This window comes from Crotalus tigris, unplaced genomic scaffold, assembly GCF_016545835.1.
Source record: "Crotalus tigris isolate CLP2741 ecotype Arizona unplaced genomic scaffold, ASM1654583v1 scf7180000017678.2327064, whole genome shotgun sequence".
Taxonomy (NCBI): Eukaryota; Metazoa; Chordata; class Lepidosauria; order Squamata; family Viperidae; genus Crotalus; species Crotalus tigris.
In genome coordinates this window covers 2190700-2215000 of record NW_024096561.1, presented here as the reverse complement: position 1 = coordinate 2215000, position 24301 = coordinate 2190700, and the positions used below count along the sequence as shown (strand labels likewise).

The window sequence follows — 24301 nt, the reverse complement described above, 5'->3', positions numbered from 1 at the left end:
ATGAGGTGGTAGTTCTGACAATTTCAGCCAAAAATCTTTCTCAGTCCTGTGACATGAGAACCTTCAGCTGGAGATAGTAAAGCTACTGGAAATCACACGCTCTGTCCTTGATCTATAATCTCTTCCTACCGGTAGATCAGTAAATGTAAACCTAATACACCATTACACTCTCCCACAAAAGAATAGCCCCATATTGGGACTCCCTCCCCAAGGTATTTTCTTTCTGTACAGGTCTAAACACATACATTGTATAGTCAGGCTGCCCTTGCATATAACTTTAAAAATGATCAACAATGTCCTTTTCGAATGGTGAGAAGAACCATTGAGGTCAGTTGTTCATTTTCAAATAAGAGATTAAAAATAAAGCAAACCAAAACTGGGCGACACCCCCCCCCGGTGCATGCAAAACAGGTGGCGAGCATGCGCAGGCTGGCTCACAGGAAGCTTGTGGGAGGCTCATGTGGCAGCACCAGCATTAGCAGCTGGCAGAGGCAGAGGCACGGGGGGGGGGGAGGCCGGCAATCCCAATGTGGCTCCAACTCTGTCCCACTGTCTCTTGGCTTGCCTGCGGCCATGCTGGGGCAGGCAGCCTGCCTCCCCCTATGCCTCTGTCTCTGCCTGCTGCTGGTGCTGCTGTGCAAACCTCCCACAAGCCAGGCAGCCGCACAGCACATCGGGATTGCCTGTCTGCCCCCGTCCCTCTATCTCCACCTGCTGCCGGTGCCACCGTGTGAGCCTCCCTTGAGCCAGGCAGCCCTGTGGCATGTCAGGATCGCCTGCCTCCCCCCCATGTCTCTGCCACTGCTGGTGCCACCACGCAAGCCTTCCACAAGCCAGGTGGCTGTGCAGCACATCTGGATCACCTGCCTCCCCCCTGTGCCTCTGCTTGCAGGGCCAGCCTGATGGTTGCAGTGCTCAGACGTATCTGTGCTGCGTGAGCTGTGGCTGCTGCCAGACACAGTTGGCCCCCATGTGCTCACCGCCTCCTGTGCTGGCCATGCCCACCCCCTGGGATTATTTTTGGAGTAGGGCATTAGGTGCACACTAAAAAGTCAAGCTAGGTCTTATTTTCTGGGTGGGTCTTATTTTGGGGAAAACACAGTATATTGATATATGGTTGGGTTCAACACATGCAATTAAACGTCATATAGTTTATAGTTTGGTTTTGACTTCATGTGATGGATAAATGTAGGCACTATGGTTGGTAAAGCATGATTTTTGGCATAGTCAAATGTGGGAACTGAGCTCCCTACATGTTTTTCAATGAACCATGATTAAAGTAAACCTGGATTAAACTAACATGAATCCCAAACTGTTTCTAGTTATGCAGAGCAGCAGTGCTCTGCAGAAAAAAAAGAAAAGCTACATAAATCTGGAAATGGACAGAAATAAAAGCTGTTCAAAGAGATTGCATTTTTATTAACTGAAGCAGCTCTATCATAATATGTAAAAGTTTAATAAAGGAAATTGTTGACCATCAGGAATTAAAACCATGTGTTCTCTAGAATTCTTTTTTAAAAATAAATATCTGTTGTGAAGGAATTCTGTGAAATGCTAGAAGTTGAAAATGATTGGATGATGAAATGGATTATAGATAGATTAGATAGATAGATAGATAGATGATAGATAGATATACAGATATATAGATACCTGTCTGTTTATTTTGTAGATGAAAAGAAATAATACAGAATCCATATAGGAGATGAATTTAATGCTAGTAAAGGGTTTCCCATTAATTCTTCATTTACTAGGTTATCTATCTCAGAAGAACCAGCATTTATTACAATACTGCCCATCATCTCTTTTATGTCAAAATATAGATATATTTTCCTAATGTGGTCACAGCACACAGCAAATTAGCAGAGATCCTTAAAATGTTCACTTTACCAAATGTTCTTTCGTATCCATCTCATTATGGCAATTTTCAGGCCAACTATAGCTGGGTCAAGTTAAAATGAGCAACTAATGGACTGGGGCATTTAATTTCAGCCACAAAATTTGCAAGTTCCCAAAATTTACGGCATGGGGAAAAATGTATAGATTATGTTAGCATGTTTTGAATGGTTGTGTTTAGTCTTTTTGAATTTTGATTGCTTAGCAATACGGAACACTGCCGACAAAATTATTTCAGTGACTCAATTCTGTGTGACACAAAGCATCATCTCTCTGTTTGAAATTGCAGCTTGCCTGTGAATTAGGATAGAAGTGATTCATAGCTTGATCACCCACTCTCTTTCCCCATTTAATAAAGGAACTCTTACAACCACAAACATTACAGATTGCATTTGTTTAAACAACAAGCAGCAGGCGCTGGGGATTAACGGGCCATTTTCACAGGGACAGATGCCAAACAGGGAGCTGAAGGATTAATATTGCAGCTGATGATATTAATTTATCCACAAATAGTCCGGAGTCAAGATGAGCAGTGAAATGGGCAAATTTGTGTGCCAATTTATTCAGTATGGTGAAAAACAAACCCAGGTACCCTGCCAAAGTATTTCAAAATGTTTTTTTCCAAAAGTGGATGAGATTTGCAAATTCAATATTTGGAAACAAAATGTGGTTCTCATTAAAGCAGATTGCCCTAGTTAACATATGGCCCTGATTCACACAACACCCTAAGCTGGGAAGGTCAATTAGCTTCATTGTTTACAAAACAATCTGAGTGGTGACTATGAGGGGAAGCTGGCTGCAAAGTCCTCATTCCTCACTTGTAATGAAAAGTCTCTTCCAAGATGGGATAGATGTTAGTATGTGCTTTTATTCCAATATCATACATATGGGCTGGAGTTGAAGAGAGGGAGGATCCTGTCTAAACTCAAAACCTATCTCTGGCTATGCCAACAGGATTGGGGCTCCAGTGTGGAAGTGGTTAGTGAAGTAGGAAGAAGGTCTCACTTCCACCTTGTAGTATTATGTTTTCTTTAATTTAGGTTTATTTAATATTCAATGTTTCAATGTTTGTACTTTTGTTTTTATGGTATTTATAAACCACTCAAAGTTGTGGTTTATATGGGTGGCAAATAAATTTAATAAATAAATAAACTGTGCCTGTAAATAGGCACAAGAAGTATGTCACTGAAACTTTAGGAAGAGAGGAGGAAGAGATATGGTTGTCTTAAGGACAGGAGTTTTGTTCCCACTAATGGGAAAACACTGCCGTTAGCTGTGCCTGAATGTTCTGTTAGGTTGCTTTTACTGTTTTTCTTAATGTCATCTCAATCTATAACTCAAGCACTACTCAAAAGATTTTTTAAAATAAATATTTGTTGCTTTTAAAACAATAATAGGAAAAGGAAAAAACAAGAGAAACAAAACACAAAAAGACATAAATTATAAAAATAAATAACAAGTGCTTAAGAAATGAGTGAAAAAATACAACAGGAAATAATAAGATATAGAAAATAATAGGTTGATAGAACAATAAACACTTATGATTTTATAATTATCTAATACAAATATTCATACACACACACACACACACACACACACACACACACACACACACAAAGCTTATCTGCCTAGCATACTTTTTCATTGTATAAATGAGTCCCATATTTCCATATATTTATCCATACAAAGTCTATGTCTATAGACTAGGGGTCTTCAAACTTGTGGACTTCAACTCCCAGAATTCCTCAGCCAGGCATGCTGGCTAAGAAATTCTGGGAGTTGAAGTCCACAAGTCATAAAAGGGTCAGGTTTGAAGATCCCTGCTATACACAATCTAATCCTAAATTATCGATTCTTCAATCTATTGAATAAATAGGGATATACATTTATCTTTCCAGTGCTGCAGTATCAATTTTTTAGCAAAACTAGCTTGAAAAGTCAAAACTAGCCAGCATTCAGGTGTTAGCATCTCCAGCCCTTTGAAACCCAAGGTATTTGCTATATGGAAGCTAGCCTAATCTGTGCATGGATGCACTCCATCATAAATGGATATGACATTTGAAAACTCTTGGTTCTTTATCTCTTTCGCACACTGTTGTCCTTTCAATAAACTTCTAGAACTAGCCATTCTCATTTTCAGCTCTGCCTGTTTCTATTTCGGTTCCTCAGTTTAAGATCTCTTTATGCATTGTGAGCAGTGTGACAAGTCAGAGCTTATTAGATCTGGCTAACAACAAACCCTTCGTTCACCCCAAGACCGCCATCCCAATCAAGATCAGATTATATTGAAAGAAGCAGAGATTTCTATCCCTCTTTCTTCCTGAAGACAAGCAAGAAAGGAAAGAAGGAATGAATTTCTTCCAATTTAGATTTCTGAATTTCTAAGAAATCTCTGCTTGGAGTGGTTGGAAGTTGGACATTGTTCTTCCACTGTTTTGGCACTGTAATTTTTATGTGTACAGCCTTTCCTGAATATCCACCAGAGCTACAGTTTTTAATATACCTGGAAGCTATTTGTTTCATTTAAAATAAACATAAATATGTTGGATTTTATATTTATACAAATGAAAAAGTAATCAATTTTATTTCCATATCTAAGGCCTCCGTGAAACATAGTGTTCCCTGGAATCATTTCAGGTCTGAAAGAGATTAATCTGCTGAGGAGGACCAGTTGGCCCTTAAGAATGCAGGCTGTGAAGCTTGGATGGTAACCTTTTCCCCACCTTCACTCTGTTTCTTTACAATCAGTATTTGTGTATAACTGTTATAAATATATTTATTTGTTACATTTATATTCCATCTTTTGTCCAGGAATTCAAAGCAATATAAACATAAGGTTCTATTTTCAGGTTGATCTTACAACAACAGTATGAGAGGTATACGGGACCTCTCATACTGTGTGTGTCTGTTTGTGCATTTGTGTGTGTGTAGATCTGACATCATCTATCACCAATCTACAACACAGTCCTTTCTGCAGTGCCAAGAAGGCTCCACACCCATTTGCACTACTCAGGTGACCCTGAAGACACAGATAAGTCTCCAAGTTGCACTAACAACTCTCTAAAAGACTGCAAATTAACAGCTGTCTAAAAGGAATATAAATCCTTCCATTCCCCACCATCCAGTCAGAGCTGAAGAAGCCTCTTGGATGAGAAGCAAAATGTCTTCAGAAAAAAATGTGGAAGTCCAATTGCCTTGTGAAAAAGCATCTCTGGGATAACTATGACCTGGATGACTGAGAATCTCCATAGACGTGTGTGTGTGTGTGTGTGTGTGTGTGTGTGTGTGTGTGTGTGTGAAGGAGAGAGAGAGAGAGAGAGAGAGAGAGATTGCCCCAAAAAAGTGTCTTGACACTACACTTCCTTAGCCATAACTTGGATCCTAGCCTTTAACCATTAAAACACATTCATTCTCAAATGCTTGCATATGATTTTTGCATGTGTAATGTGGATTTTGCCATTTTAAAGAAGAAATTTCCATTCCCATCCCATTGGGCTGTTTCCCTAATATGATAGGGCTGGCGGAAGGGAGCAAATCAGGATTAAAACAGAAGAGATGCTAAAAATAAAGCAGCAGACATGGTCAAATGATAATTCTCTCAAGGAGACTTTTGCATATGATTCTATTAGATATGTCAGATTATCTTCCAAACTATTTTAAGAGTTCAGAAATGAAAAATAAAAAGAAGAAAAGAAAAATGTACATTCATCTGAGACGATGCAGTCATAGCCTTTTAGTTTTTCTTTCAAATTCTTGCAGTCATCCAGAGATTCATAAACTGTGAGAAAGGGCAATGAGCAGCTTAGATGGGGACTATTTTGTTTGTGCAAATCAGTTGCCCAGGCAGAGAAGGAATGAATTCAATTCTGCTAAGACTTCACCGGGGGGGGGGGGGGAGCCTACAGCTCTAACATCTAGAAATTAGGAGTGGGTTAAGAAAAGTTGAACTCCATCCTAACACATGTGTCAAGTTTTTCTTTTCAGCTGAGGTAAAATTAATGGTAGAACTCCATAATGGATAGGATTGTTCATACCAAAAGCCAGTGGCCATAATTCTCAAGAGGCTGGATGAGGACCAGAAGACAATGATTCAAGACTTTATCAGTCATAAAAATTCAGTGGATAATTTTGGCTTAATGGCTCTCTCTGTCTCTCAGTACAGCTTACTTTACTGGGAAAAAATGGGAGAAAGGAGTGCTATGTACATTATTGTGAGCTGCTGGGAACTGTGTTTATAAATGGGCACCATGGGCACCATGGATAAGAGATATCCAAAGGATGGGCTGGAGCATGCACCTCTCTGGTCTTGATAAATTCAGTCTAAGTAGAGTAGAGACCATAATCAAGATTGGCAAAAGACTTGGGAAAAAAGCCATTGGGGGAGATATATTAATCTTTAAATATTTAAAGAGTTGTTGCATAAAAAGAGAAAATGGACATACATTGTACTGTTATGGAAACAATAGCAACAGCATTAGACTTATATACTGCTTCACAATGCTTCACAGCCCCTCTAACTGGTTTAGAGAGCCAGCATAATTTCTCCCAAAAACTAGGTCCTCATTTTGCTGACCTCAGAAGGATGGAAGGCTGAGGCAACCTTGAGCTGGTCGGGATCAAACTCTTGGTAGTAGGCAAAATTAGCCTGCAATACTGCATTCTAACCACTGCACCATCACAAAGAAAGATAGAATAAGTGTTAAAACTATAAAGAACTAAGTTCAAGCTAGATATTGGGAGGACTTTTTTGAATGTACAAATTGTCATACCTGTTGAGTGCTTCATTAATAGAGGTCTTCAAACAAGGCCAGATGATCATGTGTCAGAGATTCTCTGGTGGATCCAATATTGAGCAAGGCGTTGGTCTAGAAAATCTTCAAGATTTCATCCAATTTTATGATTTTAAAATTCCTGTTTCATGTTAGATTGTTTAATTTTGCATGCAAAGCATTATAATCTGTTTTCTCATATATACATCTGGGTAATATGCATAAACAGATGTGCCCACATATTAGAACATATTTTGGAATTCAAACAGGAGGATTCAACCCAGGCAGTCTTCTGGGGTAAGGAGCTGCATTCCACATAATTTGGAGCAGAATTTCCTTGGCAAATAAATCTCTGCTAAATGATAATAGCAGAGCTTTGGGCTCCAAATTTAAGATGTTGTTTTCCATATGGCATACTAGAGCAACTGCAGGGCTGTTCTGCAGCTCTCAGAGAGACTTCCTGAGGTAAAAAAAATATTGAATCTACTTTGGGAAGATTCCAGAAAATACTGCTAAAGGACCTTTTGGCAAATGGCTGCTGTGAGATGTTACCTTACTGCAGTGTTTCTCAACCTTGACAATTTTAAGGCATGTGGACTTCAACTCCCAGAATTCCACAGCCAGCAATGCTGGCTGTGGAATTCTGGGAGTTGAAGTCCACATGCCTTAAAATTGTCAAGGTTGAGAAACACTGCCTTACTGAAAGATATAGTAATATCCAGTGAAGCTTCAGCTGTTGGGTATATATTTATGAAAGATGACTCATCTCCATAAAATAGAAAAGCACTACCTTCGTAACTAAGTCCCATGACTCAGAAGATTCACTGAAATCTTCTTGGGAAGTGCAGTGGCTAATCTAGTTGAAACATCTGGCATACCCTAGAGCAATGATTCTCAACCTTAACAACTTTAAGAAGTCTCCAGTCACTGGCTGCCTGGACAATTCTGGGAGATGAAGTCCACACATCTTAAATTTGCTAAGGTTGAGAAACACTGTCTTAGAGCCATGATAGAGCTGGAAGGGAAAAGTCTTGATGTCAAGCAGGAAATTGAGAGCACAGGAAGCCATGCCAAGTGGGGTCTTCTGCTGGAAGAACTGAAACAAATGCGATTTGCTTGTAGCTATTTGGTTCCATTATCAAAACAAATGTCGCTAAATGTTTACCACAAATAGATCCATATATCGTCTAGGCCACAGGTCGGCAACCTGCGGCTCCGGAGCCGCATGCGGCTCTTTGAGCCTTCCCCTGTGGCTCCCAGCCTCCTCTGCCTTTGCAGAGAGAGACAGAGACAGAGAGAGGCAATTGCGCTTCCCTGCTTCTCTCTCTCTCTCTCTCTCTCTCTCTGTGTGTGTGTTTTGTGTGTGTGTGTTTTGTGTGTGTGTGTGTGTGTGTGTGTGTGTATGTGTAAAAGAGAGTGCACTCACATTATTCTCCGAGGAGCTGAAAAGCTTACTGGGCGGAGCTCCTCCCTTTACTGCGTCTCTGCAGGAAGCAGGAAGCAGGAAGGGCAGGAGAGAGCTAGCTAGCCCAGCTAGGCTGGCTCAGGAATTCTGGGAGTTGAAGTCCATGAGTCATAAAAGAGACGAGGTTTTCTATCCCTGAGCTTGTTGGACAACAGCTTGAAGCTTGCCAGGTGAGCAGCAGATAGGGGGGGGGGGGGAGAAAGAGAGAGAGAGAGAGAGTGGGGGAAGAGGACTGGTAGACCAAGGGCAGATAGAGAGGGAGGGAGAGAGAGAGACAGAGAGAGAGAGAGAGAGACCCTTTTGACATCTAAAATGAAGATCACACTGCATATATCCTTTTTTTAACCTGTGTGTGTATGTAATTTTATTCTCTTAAAGCATTAAAGCATTCTGTTGGTGATCATTGTTTTAATAGTATGGATATTCCCAAGAGTCATATTTTTACTTTTATTTTTAATATGTGTGTGTGTGTATACATACACACACACACATGCACACACCCCTATAATAAAGGTAAAAAAGCATATATGCAGTGTTATCTTCATTTTAGATATCAAAAGGGTTTTGCGGCTCCCGGTGTTTTGTTTTTGGTGGGAAACGGGTTCAAGTGGCTCTTTGAGTGTTTTGGGTTGCCTACCCCTGGTCTAGGCTTGTTGAATCCAGTCCTTCCTTCAGGAACCAAACAGAACAACCTTGGCCCCTTTTTGTGTGTAAACTCCTAGAGTATTTGCAGAAGGTTTACATGTGTCTCCTGGTTACCACAGCAGTGTGCAAAGGGAGATAAATATGTGTCTGACAATATTGTCACACACACTCGTGGCTAATGTAGCTATATCAGATGTCAGGACATATGTATGTAGTGACAGCCTCTGTTTGATGACATCACTACAATCTGTAACATTATTTTGTAGGCATTGTGGTTTGCTGCAGATGCTCCTGCCACCAGACTATGTCTTCACTTCTCACTGCTAAATATTGGAGTTGGCTCAAATACCTCCTGTAGAATTTGCTGTCCATAGTGTGTTCCAGTTTGGGGTGATGTCAAGTCTGCATTGGTGAGACATGCTTTTCCATTCCTTGCTGAGCAGGCTTCCCTTAAATGTTAAAAGCATTCTGTGGCTTGGAGATCTTTTATTGGCAATATAGCTAAAGGACAGGCAAAGTTTTGATAACACCATAGTAGTCACCATCTTGACTTGGTTGATCACACCCTGCAAATACCCTTGCTAAAAAATAAAAGTTTTGCAGATAAAATGCAAATTTCTGCCAGACCAAACTTGGTTCAACTACTAGAAAATATAGTAATGATTTTCTTTCTGCAAATTAGTTTCTGGCTCATATTCAATGCTTGGCTGCAGTGCATCATGCCAGCTAAACAGGAGGCTGCTCATCCCATGTTTGGTTGGGACGAGCCGTACTTCCCTGCAAAGCTTTCTCTACTCACTATGTGTTCTAGGTTGTCTTCCCCCCCCTCCAGTTCCTATAACCTTTTGTCCATGCTCATGTATGATATTTATGTAACATGAAGAGTTTTTGTTATTTATATTTCAGCATACTTCAGTGCAACATTTATTTTCCTTCCCCAGAGCTTCATTCAGCTGTTCTTGCTTGATTGCCTCAAGCCTCGATCTGACTCCTAGGTGGAAAGTTGCTTTTGCGCAGCTTAGATCAAAGGCTTTTGCTTCTAAGACATGTTGATGGTGAGGCTGGAATTCACCCTTCCATCAAAGCAGCAATGATGACACACTAACTCATCTAGAACAGATTAAACTGAGCACAAGCGTGATAACACATAATGGAATGTTAAAAATGGAGTGGGGATGGGTGGGGGGAAGCCAGCAGGCCCTTTTCAATCTACACCCACCCCCAAATCTCTTATTTGAAAGATTGCCCTTTCAAATGTGATATGACAGCTTACTTTCACATTGTTTTCTAGGACTTCCTACGGTAAATATTTAAATCTGAAAAGAACTCATATATCTCCAAGCATTGCAATCTACAAGAAATGGGAGAGATGTGGCTGATCAAAGTTCTTGGCATAGATGTCTGCCTGCCTGTCAGGGTAAATTGTCTAGTCACATTTTCAGGCTCCTTTGTGATGAGTCTCTCCCTATAGGTTATTGAGTGTGTAGAGTTTTGTTTTTCTTTTCTTTTTTTGGAGAATGTACTGAACAACTCCCTTTCACACAGAAAGATGACTTGAATCAAATCACTTGCATTCAAACTAAGTTGCTTGCTAGGATTGTTGTGAGGATCATATGTAGATGCTGAGCTCTTTGGAGTACTGTAAGCATGGTTTCATCACAACAGAGATAAAAGAAAGAGAAAGAAAGTGAAAGAAAGAGGAATGAATGAATGAAGGAAGGAAGGAAGGAAGGAAGGATGGAAGGAAGGAAGGAAAGGAAGGATGGATGCAACATTTCCTGACTTATCTTATGTCATCTTATACTGTATATGATGGCAATCTTTTTTTTAAACCCACAAATATTGAAGTAATAAAATACTGTTTTACAGGTAGTCCTTACTTAAGAATTGCCATGTTGAGCAACCAAAGTTAGTTAGTCCTTGACTAATGGTAAGATTGCTTAGCTACCATTCAAAGTGACAATGGACCCCTCCCAAAGTTACCCAGTTCAGGAATTCTGACGATCAACACCCCCGCCCTCCCCCATAGTCATTGACTGCATTCTGGGCACTTGGCAGTGGCCCACATTTACGGCCATTTGCAGCATCCCAAAGTGATGGCAAATTATGTTTTTGCTGAAAACCAGCATATACCTCTGGGTTTTGGCAAAAAATTCCCCATAGAAAATCATGGTTTTGCTTAATGATTGCTGTGTTCCCTTAATAACTGCTGCAAAAAAAGTTCACACAATTGAGTCAGTCATGTGAGGGCCTGCTTTACGATCTTCAGGATTTACAACTGCAATTGTCAAGATCTACTACAGTATAAGTCGAGGACTACATGTATGACTTGCAATGACCCACTGTTGCATGATCACTATTTGCATGCTTCACAGCCAACTTCCAATAGAGTCAATGGAAAAGCCATCAGTAATGCTGGTTGTTAAACAAGGATTACCTGTATAAGATATAATCTCAAGTTACCAATGCTACAAAAAGAATAGAATTTAGGACTTGTTTCTATCATGATTATCTCCAATTTTCTTTCCTGTCTCTTCCAGCTGTAGTTTTACCCTGTGCTGTTATCATTATTAATTTATTGCAAATTTATTGCAATAAATTGATTGCACTAAAATATTGACAAGGATAGCCAACTCTGTAGTACCTGCCACAGTAAGCCTAGAATTTAGTTGAACATATTTGTAGCTTGTTTACTATAATTTTCCCATTTCCCATGACCATGCAATTGTTCCTTGCTTTCAGTTGAGAAAAAAAATAGTTAAGGGCAATTGTGACTGGTCAGTATTTACACATGCATTTGAACTTATGTTTTTAAACACCAGGCATGAAGATTTGTCTGTCTGGCTTCTAATATTAGGTTAACCATCATAGTCATAGTCCAGTAAATTAATGAGCAAGAGATTTGAGGCTCAGACAAAGAAGCTGTTTCATACAGATCTATAATTAGTTAAGAAAGTCAATGTCAATAAGAGATGCTTACAGTTGAGGGTCTCAAAAAAGCTGTTTTCCACATTCAGAAACAAGGAGCTTCCAGATGTTAGTTCCAGATGTACAGACCAAATAACAAGACTAAGGGGCTGCTTTCATGTCTTCCCTGCATCATTTGTGCGTGGCCTCTATTAGAAAAAGCATGCTGGTAAAATATTCTGATCCAGTGTATTTTTCTAAAGACTTGTAATAACTGATTTGTGTTTCTAATAGAGCCAGATGATTTCCAGATATAGTTGATGGGACTATGACTTCTTTTATAATGTGCGGAAAGTTGAAACAAGGTGACCTTTCCTCAAAGCCTGGGCAATTGCATCAGCTGAAGCTCAATTTGGTAATCTTATTGTCTCTCTGCAAAATAAGTCATTATCAAAAGAGCAATTCTCTATCACAGCCTGCAGGCCCTTACTGTTGATATTGCTCTTTGTTCTTCTTTATATTGAGGCCATAAAACAAGATTCATTTTGAAGAAAAGATTCAGATTAATAGTATCAGCGATGTAATTTGGTTACTGGAACAATGTGGAGAGTGAAATTTGAAACTTACCACCATATCTCTTTCACTGCAGTGACAATAAATGCTTCTTAGAAAATACCCAAATCTTAAGTTTAAAAGGATATCATATTTTTGTTCTGATGGAAACAATCTCTTTTGACAAGTTGAGGAAATGACTGAACCTGTTGAAGAGCTAGAAAACAATGGCCTATTCACATGCAACCAATGTATTTGGGGACCATTTTGGTTAGAATTACAGCTGAATATACCAGAATTAAATTTTATTACAAACCAAGAATAAGAGCAGAGGAAAAGGCATTCTGACCAAAGATATGATTGATGGACACAAATGGCTGCTGATCACATAAGTACAATAATATGTCTCATGTTTCTGTAATGAATGACAATACCAAGGATGAAAGCAATGCTCAGAAGAGAATAATTATTGATAAGACCCAGATCTAATGTTAATTATGGCATGTCAACCCAACTGAAAAAGTCTCCTTGCAAAATGAGAAGGTTCTGCAGTAAATTGCTTTGATTTCTTGTGGGGATTTTGTTTTGTTTTTTATTTGCAGTTGCATTATGATCTAATAATCAAGTTGATTCTTTCATCAATGAAATTTTGGGATGCATATAGAAGTCCTTACATACAAGGACTTAATCACATAATGCAATAAGGTAAAAGGATAGATTTTTTTACATGTAATAAGATCAAGGGAAGATAAATTATGTGGATAATATTCCACATTCACATTTTTTTTCCTCATCCATCCACCCCCAATTTTATAGATTTTATGTATCTATAAAACAAGCTGTATGCTCTATCGGTCATAGGCATGTTTAGTGTACTTGTTTCATAGACAGCACTGCATAACAGATGAAATGCCATGGAGGTTCAGCCCTTTCTGGAATTCTATTTTATTCTGAAAGCTGCTTCAAGTGCTAATTTCTGTTCTGATTGTCAAGTTCTTTTGGGCAAAGAATGAACGAACACTTAGTACTCCGGATTGCTCATAGAAATTAGTAATTTTGGAAGGGAGAAATCATGACTAGAAGAGTATGTGAACTGATGGAATCCTAAAATTGCTTCTGCCATTATTCAGTCTTAAGTGGTTATTAATACAGAACAGATTGTAGAAGTACTATAGCAATAGATGGTGAAGAAAGAGCCACTGTTGGCAATTCTAGGCAAAATTCCAGGATGACAGCTTTTAGTGTCATGTAAATGAATCTAAGAAAAGTTTGGAAACAAGTACATATGAAATACAAATCTTGCTAGAATGCGTGAGCAGATGGCCAAAATGAAGGGGCAGTGGTAGATATCAAAACTTTCTGTGAGAATCACTTCAGAAATATAGAAGATATAGAATTTCCTCTGATTTTAAGGAATTGCATAGCTAAAATACTGTCCCAGCCCAATTTTTGGAGTAATATTTTGCCCAGGCAGACGTTAAAGAAACTTAGCACTAACCTGCAATAATAAACTAGCTCCTCTCAAAGCCAAAATATATAGCTCCAAATATTTCTTACAACATAGTAAGCCATCCTGTAAACTTGTTTTCCCAGATTAAGGTGGAGAGCTCTTAATTCTTTCTTCTGGAAAAGAAATAACAATCTCATTCCCACATCCTTGTGTATGTGTATCTAAAACATTATATATTTTGTGATTATTTCATTTTGAATTAACATATTTTGATTTTTCAGAATACATATGGTACTAATATTTCAAGAAAATAAACAAACTGAAATTACTAATACAGGAACTAATACAGGAATTAGTTGAAAAATGCATTATCGACATTAAACAATATGAAAATCTGGGTGATAGGTTATTTATCCATTCACCATCCAGGATCTTCACCACATCCATAGCCGGAACAGGCAAGCTTCAGAAAAACTGTTGCTATCTACCGTACAGCGGCCGAATTTAACAAAACCCAAACCAATCATAAATGCAGAAATGCCACCGAATATAAATTCCAGATTAAAATCTCTTTGTAGAGGCCTGGAATGACAGTTTATTCAAGTCTAACCACTCTGTGTGGGAAAAATAACTGCAAGCCTATTATTTGTGTTGATGTGTTTGAGTCTGTTACTTTAAATTTGAGGCTGAAGATCAAAATGTGAAGGATTTTTTTTTTTTTTAGTGTCTTTAAGTCAGTTTTTTATTTGTGGCTGGAAAAGTCCCTGCATTTTTTTTGGCATAGTTTTCAAAAATGGTTTGCCCTTGCCCCCTTCCTAAAGCTGAGAGGGAGTGACTGGCACAAGATTAGCTAACTGGCTTTATGCCTAAGGCAGGACTAGAACTCATAATGTGCAGTTTGGTCTCCCATTTTCTAGCCTTAACTACTAGACCAAACTGGCATATTAGAACAGTATATTTATATGTACGTGTGTTTGTAGGTAAGTGATGTATTAGACAGATGGAAGAGGGAGGCTGGTGATGGTATCAGACTGAGTCAATTTTGCCCTTTGTGCAGAGATACCTATTCTCCACCCCCTTCACAATGTTCCAGATTCTGATCTACCAAACTCTGTAGCAACTTCTAAAGGAGCAGCTTTCCCAAGTTCAACCTGGAAATATCAGTGATTAAACTTGGGACTGACATTACAGATTTGTTCTGCATCGTGAGAATCCTTCCTGAAGAATTATGTTCATACTGTCAGATTTCAGGGAACTGCTGCTAAGACCTTTCTTGTTTCAAGAAAAAGTACGAATTCTATTTATTAATTCCAACTAGAGAAAGATTTCTGTATAGTGTAGGACAACATATTTTTCCCTTCAAGTCTAACCAAATCTTTCTTTTACAGTCAGAATATTTTAAGGTTCATCTCTCACTAGAGATAAACTGTGTAATCAATATCTTGTGAAATTTATAATTGATAACTGCCTTGTAAAATCTAAAATTGCATAAACACATAACAATTTATTAAATTCATATGCCATAACTTTGGCATGATGATCTTTCTTATTCTTCGGCTCAAGAACATCTAAATATTTTCAAAAAAATTTTTGGAAAGATGAAGACAGGAAAGCAGATTTTTGAGAACACAAAAGAGACTTAGTGAGGTTAGGAAATCTGTGCTTCTGGTTTTGCCAACATAATTCTAGTCTTATTGGATTTAAATCCTGCTGTACTAGGCAGGATACAGTATGTAATGAAATACGTACTTATTTCTTATGAAAATATACAGTCATGCAAATTGCTAGATTCCTTTGGAAGATATATCTTGGGAAAAATTATTCCTGTTCTTGCTTCTGAACAATTTCATTTATGCTTCCTGTAACCAGAACCTGCATATGGTAATCTTAGCTGCTAGATTAGGCAATTTTTGATTCAATTACATGCACAGAAATCTTAAAGTTAAATACAGTCCCATATCTGATTCTAAGATCTGGCAAAGGGAATAAAACAAATAATCTATGCCAATAATCAAGAAGAAAAATATTGAGCGGAAATTTTTAGATTAAAAAAAAAGGAGAAAAAGAGAGACAAAAGCACAAAATGATTTTGGGTCACATTTCATGTTAGAAAATATTTTTAATTTATTTAATATCATAATTACCTACTCTTGTCATTATATTGTATATTTTCTTTTTTAAAAAAATGCAAACAGATTATTGCATAACATTACTTCCAAATTAGCCCAGAAAGATTCACTGTCTTCAGATACAATATGAAAGGTGTATTAATGCTGAACATTAGTCTCCAGGAAAGATTTAGGCCAAAGATTTTTTTGTGTGAAAAGCAGCATCCATTTCATTATCTTTGTTTGATTTTCTTAAAACAGAACAACGTTGGCAAGGAAAAGACAAGCTGGAAACATTTTGTTTGTGCATTTCTGCAGGGTGACTTTTACTTGCATCTCAGCATCTAATTCTAGAGGTCTTGTAGAACATAGCTAATACTATATTATAAACAATACTATTTATAATAATATTATAAATATCACTGAGCTATACAAAGTGACTTTGAATAGTGTATTTATATTTCACTGATGTTGTGGATTGATGGTATTGTGTCCATGAAAATGATAAAAATTAGGAAATATATTCACAATGCAAAATACTGTCTTTTAGTTTCTTAGACAGTTCAAGCATATACAGCAGATATATAATAACGCTCAGGAATTTTTTATTGTCTAAAAAAAACAATCATGAAAAGATGAAATTCTATTTATATCTCAATACCTACTTAGTGCATTCTGCTGAGTTCACTTTTGAAAGACACACATAAGTGTGTAAACACACACACACAATGAATACATACATACATACATACATATGATTGCTAACAAAGAATAAAGGGAGAACTGGGATAGCTATTTCGAGTTTCTTAACTCTCTTCAGCCAGACTTACCCTTCTGAGATTCGAATATATATATATATATATATATATATATATATATATATATATATATATATATATATATATATACGGTAAATTTCTTCCTCCCATATTTGGGCTGACAGGGTGCATTAAAAAAAAACACTCAAGACATATATATATACATACACACACACACACACACACACACACCCATACTTGTTTTCTGAGGTTTTCGCGGGTGTTTGTATGTAGGTCTTTGATTATTTGGGTTTTCTTCCGCGTAAAATTGGAAGTGTCTTGGCGATGTTTCGACGAAGTCTCATTCGTCATCTTCAGGCTGGTGCTTTCAGCTTCGTGCTCCTAGAAGCTTCTAGGAGCACGAAGCTGAAAGCACCAGCCTGAAGATGACAAATGAGACTTCGGCGAAATGTCGCCAAGACACTTCCAATTTTACGCGGGAGAAAACCCGAATAACCAAAGACCTATATACCCATACATATATACATATATATACATATATATATACACACACACTCACACACATATAGGTGTGTGTGTTTGAATTTTATAAAAATACCAAAAGTTAATCCCTTGCACTCAGATACTGAGCATTAACCCTTTGAGTACTTCATCCCACCTGCAAAGACTGCAGAACACATTTACCTGACCCATATTTTTATAGCGTCCCATTAAAAATCATTTGTTTATATGCAGCGTGATGAAAAAAAGTCACTGAACATAAATGGATTTAGAATGTAGTGATACATATAATGCAGATAATACAGATAATGAACTGAGCTCTATTAAGATTGTCAGGAGGAGAAGCCCACTGACATGAAGCAAGATTTTTCCCCCCAAGGAACGAATTGTTAAGGTTAATTGAATGTGTGACATCTTTATCAACTGACGTCTAACATCCACTTAATATTGAATGTTTCAAGAATATCTTCAAAGAGGTGGTTAAAAAAAAAATCCAGCTGGCGGCACAGCTATGTGATCAAAACTGGTCCTTTCTACAACACATGTAAAAAAGGAGCAGAGCTTCAATTGTGTGGTGGTGGCCACCATTTTGATTTTGTTGATTCCTTCCCTGGTTTTTTTCTTTAAGCGTGGAATTACTGATTATTTTTCATCATGGCTCCCCAACACACCTTGAGCTGTATGGTTCTATTCATATTAAGTCACCAGTTTAAAACTGCACTGTACTTTATTTTAAATCTTAAACAGCAACTATACAGTAATTCTCTTATTCATGTTTATTAGTGCAATGTGTTCAGATATTCATAGACTTTTCTCCCCCCCTAAAAAAATAATAAAAACAAAACTTTTTTGCTGAAAGTTCATGAACAGAGAGTAATGTTGGCCCTAGAGATTACTAGATCTGAACAGAATAAATCAGTGAAAGGTCAAATATGTATGGAAATATAAAGGCAATCGCATTTTTGTTTTAGCAATGGATTAAAAAGGCATGACAAAGAAGGTGATTTCATCCCAAATACAGCATAATTTAAACATCTGCTCTTAAGTGATATTTCATTACAGTGAAGTCCTATATGCATTTCCTTAGCAATGAGGGCCAGGGGTTTGTTTAGAATGACCATCAAAGTCACAAAGCTTTTACTAGTTACTCTTGGACTGGACTGCTATGATGATGATCATTGCATAACAATGCACATATAAGTCTTCCCTCCAATCTGGAAATATTCTCAGGAAACAATCCAATCAAAGTTAAGCACTTTGGGTTTCAGTGTTGAAAAAAATGCAGTCCAGTACTCAGGTTATGTCTTGTTCATTGACATCAATGCATTTTCAAAGTGCTTAGCTCGGGCTGCTGATGCCCTACTTTATTTCTTAAGTGAATAATTGCAATCATCAAAGAGTTAATGGGAAAGCACTACTTTGCCTTGATTGATGATGATAGGGCTACCCGCAGGTTAATTCCCAAAAGCAAATGGACCAAAGAGTGAAACTGGTAGAGAGACAGCTACTAGAGACATACACAGTGCCACATTCAATGGGACATGCTTTGCGGAGACATTAGAGTGCACCCTTATCAAAGCAATCTTTTAACCTTGTAGAAAGGATTGTGCCGCTTAAAGGGGTGCAGAGGATACGTTTCTCTTTTTTTCTTTTCGTAGAGTCAAAATGCTCTAGATTAATACCAACATGGACAGATCACAGCCTTTTACAATAGGGTATTTTTTTTTCCTTTGTACATATGCAACATTAGAAAACAACAAATGGCATTATCCTGACAGATGTCATGCAGAAATTAAAAATATTATTAATAACAATAATCTTAACAACAAAAAAGGAATACAACCAGTACAGCACTGTAGATGTTAACGTAGGACTTTACCTAGTGTTTCTTTCCAAAGAGAAAGAAGACAGAACAGTGACATATACACTACATGGTTTCACACGCCATAGGCTATAGAAGATCTTTAGAGGCAGTATCGTTTTTATAGGCCTAAAAAGCTGTGTTAGGCTGGTTATAAAATCCTTTCTTTTTCTGCTGACTTCAAAAATTAATAGAAAACCATTTGTGTTGCAAAAATAATCAAGGAAAGGCGGTGATAGTGATATGGGTAGAAAGGTATCTGATGCCGATACAGATTAAAAAAAATAAAAGGAAAACAATACCACATTACATAATATAGGAAGTCCTTGACTTATACTTTTTGTTTAACAATGGTTCAAAGATAAGTGCCTGGAAAAAGTAACTTATGATTTGTCCTTTCATCTACCACTCTTGCATTGAGTGCTTGGCAACTAACTCACATTTATAACCAGTTGCCACATCCTGCTGTTATGTAATTTGGGGCAAAATAAACCGCCGCCCACTGAAGAAGCTAGATTTGCTTAGTAACCATGGGAGTTGCTTAACAATTGCAGTGATTCACAATGACCATCATAAAAATTGTCGTAAAATTGGGTCCAACCCTACTTATGACTGCAGCAACATACGACAGAAATTCCAATCTCAGTTGTGGTCATAAGTCAAGGACTGCCTGTAGTAACAAACACCTCTTAGTCTGCTTCCTAGATTTACGTTTTCGTTCTTCCTTGAACATTGTTCTATCATTCTTTTAAAAATAATTTCAAGACTGCCCGCTTTTTAAAAGCCTTATTAAGAAAAAAAAAATAGGTTGAAAACCTGTACAGTTATTTTATGTGCTACACAAACACGTAGAATCTTATTCAGTTTAGAAGGAAAACAAAGACCAACAGTACAAATCTAGCTAGGTCTACTCAGAAGTAAGCCCACTGAATTTAATTGGGCTTACTCCCAAATTGCTGTATATAGGTTTGCAGTCTAAGATGCTTTGAGCTGCAAGTCGAGAAATGTGGCCTACCAACTACACAGTAGTTTCATTCTTCCATGGCCCTGTTTTGATATTTCCTGTACTATCTGAACTGTAAATCATGGCTTCATGCAGGTTTCCCTTTAGAATTCCATTGTGGCTGGTTGTGCTGAAGGGCAAGGATTGTGTCCGTGGATGCATTTCAAAATGGGGGCCTGTCTCAGTTTCTGGGAGTTTAGCACAACTATAGATCACAGTACTTGCATCACTACTTTCAGGCTGAGTGATGGTTGGATAGGGGCTGTTTTTTGCACAACATGGCCGCCTGTGGCCCGAGTGACGATCATGTGTACTGTGTGGACTGTCTGTATGTGAACTGTGTATACTGCCATCAATACTTGAAGGAATGTGGTAAGCATACTCCCTTTCTCCTGCAGCTCGATGTCGGCTGAAATATCGTGGTTTAGTTCTACTTTTCAAACATCTGTGAATGTGCATGTTGGGTCTGAAAGTCCCTTCGTTGTGTACATGAATATGAGCTTCATCTTCCAGGAGCTGGTCACAATGCATTTTTGCACAACACGGTGTGACTGGTGAAAGGCAGTTGACGTGGTTCTGAACAGCCTGTAGATTGGTGAGTTTGCAATGACTAATGGCTGGGTGATTAAAAACAGCCGATTTACCTGGGCATGGTGAGTCTTGAAGACATGAGGCATGAGCTTGGCTTTCACCATTGACATTAACTTTTGGACGGACGTTGACTTGCACCGAGTAGGTGTTTCTTCGAGAAGGGCAACAAGACCACCAACAATGCCACACATCATCTCGCTTGGCACAGTGATGGATGAGGATGAAGAGTCCTAAGGTTACACAAAATGCTCCATACAGGCAACTAAATATCATATCCAAGAAATGTCCTTGGGAAACAGCCAGGGCACCAAAAGTCCAGGTGGCAGTAAACAGAAACAAAGTGAATGCAGCAGCTCGAAGCTGAGCCTTGAAGGAGTGCTCATTTTCCAACAAGGATGAAGACATCATTGAACAGGTTGCCTGGGAAACTGATCCAAGGTCTGTCAGGTGACTATGGCCAAGTTCAGGACTTGCCAACCTCTGCTGATCTTCTATCCTTTCCTTTAATTCATACTTGCGTTCTGGATGACGCCTTAATTGCACATAGGTGCAGAGGAAGTAAATGCACGTTACCAGAATAATGAATGCAAGTGGTCCATAAAATGCACCAAGGCTTGGCTCCCATGACATCCAACAACTATACATCAGGGTAGGGTGAACGGTGGAATAGAGTTTAAAAAAAAAGAAAGAAATCAAATTAATAATATGGAAGACAAATTACCTGCTAATGCAAAATAAAGACATAAACTGCAAATTGTTTAGAAAAAATATGTCCTCTACAAAAATGGGACTTACATATGTACAGTGAAGGTAATTGCAGGTAGTCCTCTACTTACTTAAAACATTCATTTAGCAACTCTTCAAAGTTAAAATGTCATCGAAAAAAGTGACTTATAACCAGTCCTTGCACTGTACAACTGTTGCAGCATCCACATGGTTACATGATCAAAATTTGGGCACTTGGAACTAGCACGTATTTACAACACTTGCAGTGTCCTGGATTCACATGATCGCCATTTGTGACTTTCCAAATGGGCTTCTGACAAGCAAAGTTAATGGGGGAAGTCTCAAAGATGCTTTTTCAAAAGGCAACTGTTTTTTCCTTGAGGAAGATGTTTCGCTTCTCATCCAAAAAGCTTCTGCAGTTCTGACTGAATGTTGAGAGCAGGGGTGGAAATGGAAGGATTTATATTCCTTTACAGTCATCTGATCATTAGCACTCTGTCTGAGAGCCGTTTATCTGTGCCATCAGGGTCACTTTAACCACTTGTCTCCTGTTTACAACACAGTCCTTTCAGCAGTTCCAAGAAGATTCCACACCTATTTGCAGGTGACCCTGATGGCACAGATAAACTCCCAAATGGCCTCAACAGCTTTCAGAGAGAATGCTAACAACTGGATGACTGCAAAGGAAAATAAACCCTTCCATATCCACCACCACTCCCATTCAATCAGAACTGAAGAAGCTTTTTAGATGAGAAGTGAAACGTCTTCAAAGAGAAAAAAGAAAGTCCAGTTGCCTTTTGAAAAAGCACATTTGAGACAATCATGATCTGGAGAACTAAGAATCTCCATAGTCAATGGGGGGGGGAATGGGATTTGCTTAATGACTGCAGGATTCACTTAACAACAGCAATATTTGCATAACAACCATGGCAAAAGGTAATAAATTCAGGCACGATTCAGTTAGCCACCTTGCTTGGCAATGAAAATTTGGGTCCCAATTCTAGTTGTAAGTGGACTATCTGTAACACCTATCTGGTTTTTACCATTTTAAGTAATATTTTTGATAGGATCTCAGCCTATTGCAGAGGTCCCCCAGTGAGCTCAGTGGCTGAGGTAAATGTGAAACTCCTTTTAATCTCCATCTCACACTGGCTCTCATATCATACAAGAAAATAAGTTTTTATTAAAGCTCTCTAGATACCAAATGCAATACTCTGGTTTTGAAACACCGCTAATAAAATTATCTTGCAGTGTACTGTCAAATCTGAGTGCATACACAGAGAAAAATTGTGGATGTTTAGGGATTCACTCACTCATAGGTATCTGATACAAACTACAATGATAAAACGATGATGAAATGTGCATTGCAACATCACAACACTAACTCTATCCTTTCACAATGTCCCTTATATTGGACACAGGTATGGCAGGCATGTGGTTTATAGTGCAACATACACTTTGTCACTCGCACCCCTTCCCTCTCCCCTCCCTACATCCCCACTTGAATTCTCTTCTTGATTCCAATTAAAAGAAAAAAAAAGATGGGAAATGGGGCTTACTTAGAGCCACTAGTATAGACATTTTTTGTCAGTGTGCTTGCTGAAATCTCTCTTTACTCTTTTTGGGTAAGGAAGTGGAGGAAGCAGACTCTTCTCAGCTAATGTAAAGGAGGGGAGCAGTTAACATACATGAACCTGGAAGAACAAAAGTCTTTATCCACCAACCCAGTGCCCACAGCTGGATAAAGTAATATATGAATTTAAATAATCATTTAAAGGTAGTCCTCAAACTACAACTGTAATTAAACCCAAAATTATGGTCATAAGTTTGTTGCAGTTGTAAGCTGAAGCACCACATGACTCCACTTGATTTTTTTTTTTGACTTTTTTGTGGTATTTGTTTAGCAAATGCAGTGGTCATTGAGCAAATGCTGCAGTTTTTAAGCAACTCCATTTTTCTGGAAACAGTGGAACTGGCAAAAAAAGTTGTGAATTGCACTCAGGTTACCCTGAGATGCTTGCGAACGGCTGCAAAGGCGAATTTGTGGGGCAGGTGTGGCCATCATATCTTTGAAAACCAGCTGTAATTTCGGGGAGGTCCCTCTTAACTTCAAATGGACGTTAAGTGACTCGTTGTAAGTTGAGGACCACCTGTAAACATCTCCACCAGGGAAGAATAGGGAGTGAGTGGCTGTCCTGGAGTGGGCCTTTTCAGTGGTAGCCCCCTGACTTTAGGATGACCTCCCTAGTTAGGGTACAATGATACAATCTGTACTGTTATTACAGTGCTGGGCAACATCTTCTTCTTCTTCTAAGAGCCAGGCCTAATAATTCATATGCTAAATGACTATGGAAATAATTCATAATTACAGATAATCCTCAACTTACGACCACTATAGAGGCCAACATTTATGTTGCTAAGCGAAGTGAAGTTTTGCCCCAGTTTACAACTTTTATTGTCACATTTGTTAGGTGGATCACTGCAGTTGTTAAATTAGTAACACGGTTCTTAAGTGAATCTGGCTTCCCACTTAACTTTGCTTGTCAGGAGGTCGCAGAAGGGGATCACGTGGCCCCAGGACACTGCAACCATCATAAGTATGAGTTAGTTGCTAAGCGACCGAATTTTGACCATGAGGATGCTGCAATGGTGGTAAGTGTGAAAAATGATCATAAGTCATATTTTTCAGTGTCGTTTTAACTTCAAACAGTCACTAAACGAACTGCACTACCTGTTATTTTCTTCCTTATTGCTGTTGTGATGGTTTTCCTTAGTTTTATTCCAGGGACTTTTGAGTATAGGTTTTTTCCTCCCCCAAATATCCTGAGCAGCCACTTACAAAGGCTCTGCTTTCCAGGCACTAGGATGAACAAGGGGATAAACTCTGAGCTGCTTCAGTAGATGCTCACATGTACCTTTCAGGTTGTGCAATGCAGCCTTATTTGAATTTTTCTTGCTCTCAAGCGCTTCTCCGTAACACATAAAATATTAACAGCTTTCTCTGATTCCTCAGAACAGTTTGCTTGATTTATGAAAAAACAAAACAAAACC

The 24301-nt window shown here is 38.4% G+C and overlaps 1 protein-coding gene across 3 annotated transcripts in view; it reads right to left on the bottom strand.

The window, feature by feature from the left end:
- Positions 1–17777: 17777 nt before the first annotated feature.
- The window catches only part of ADGRA1 (adhesion G protein-coupled receptor A1), a 462284-nt gene continuing 455760 nt past the window's right edge, over positions 17778–24301 (bottom strand). For all 3 annotated transcript variants that reach the window (XM_039337456.1, XM_039337457.1, XM_039337458.1), the window contains one exon: positions 17778–21161. In XM_039337456.1, coding sequence (XP_039193390.1) covers positions 19949–21161 — 1213 coding nt within the window. In that variant the 3' untranslated portion in view covers positions 17778–19948. The remainder of the gene's footprint in view (positions 21162–24301) is intronic.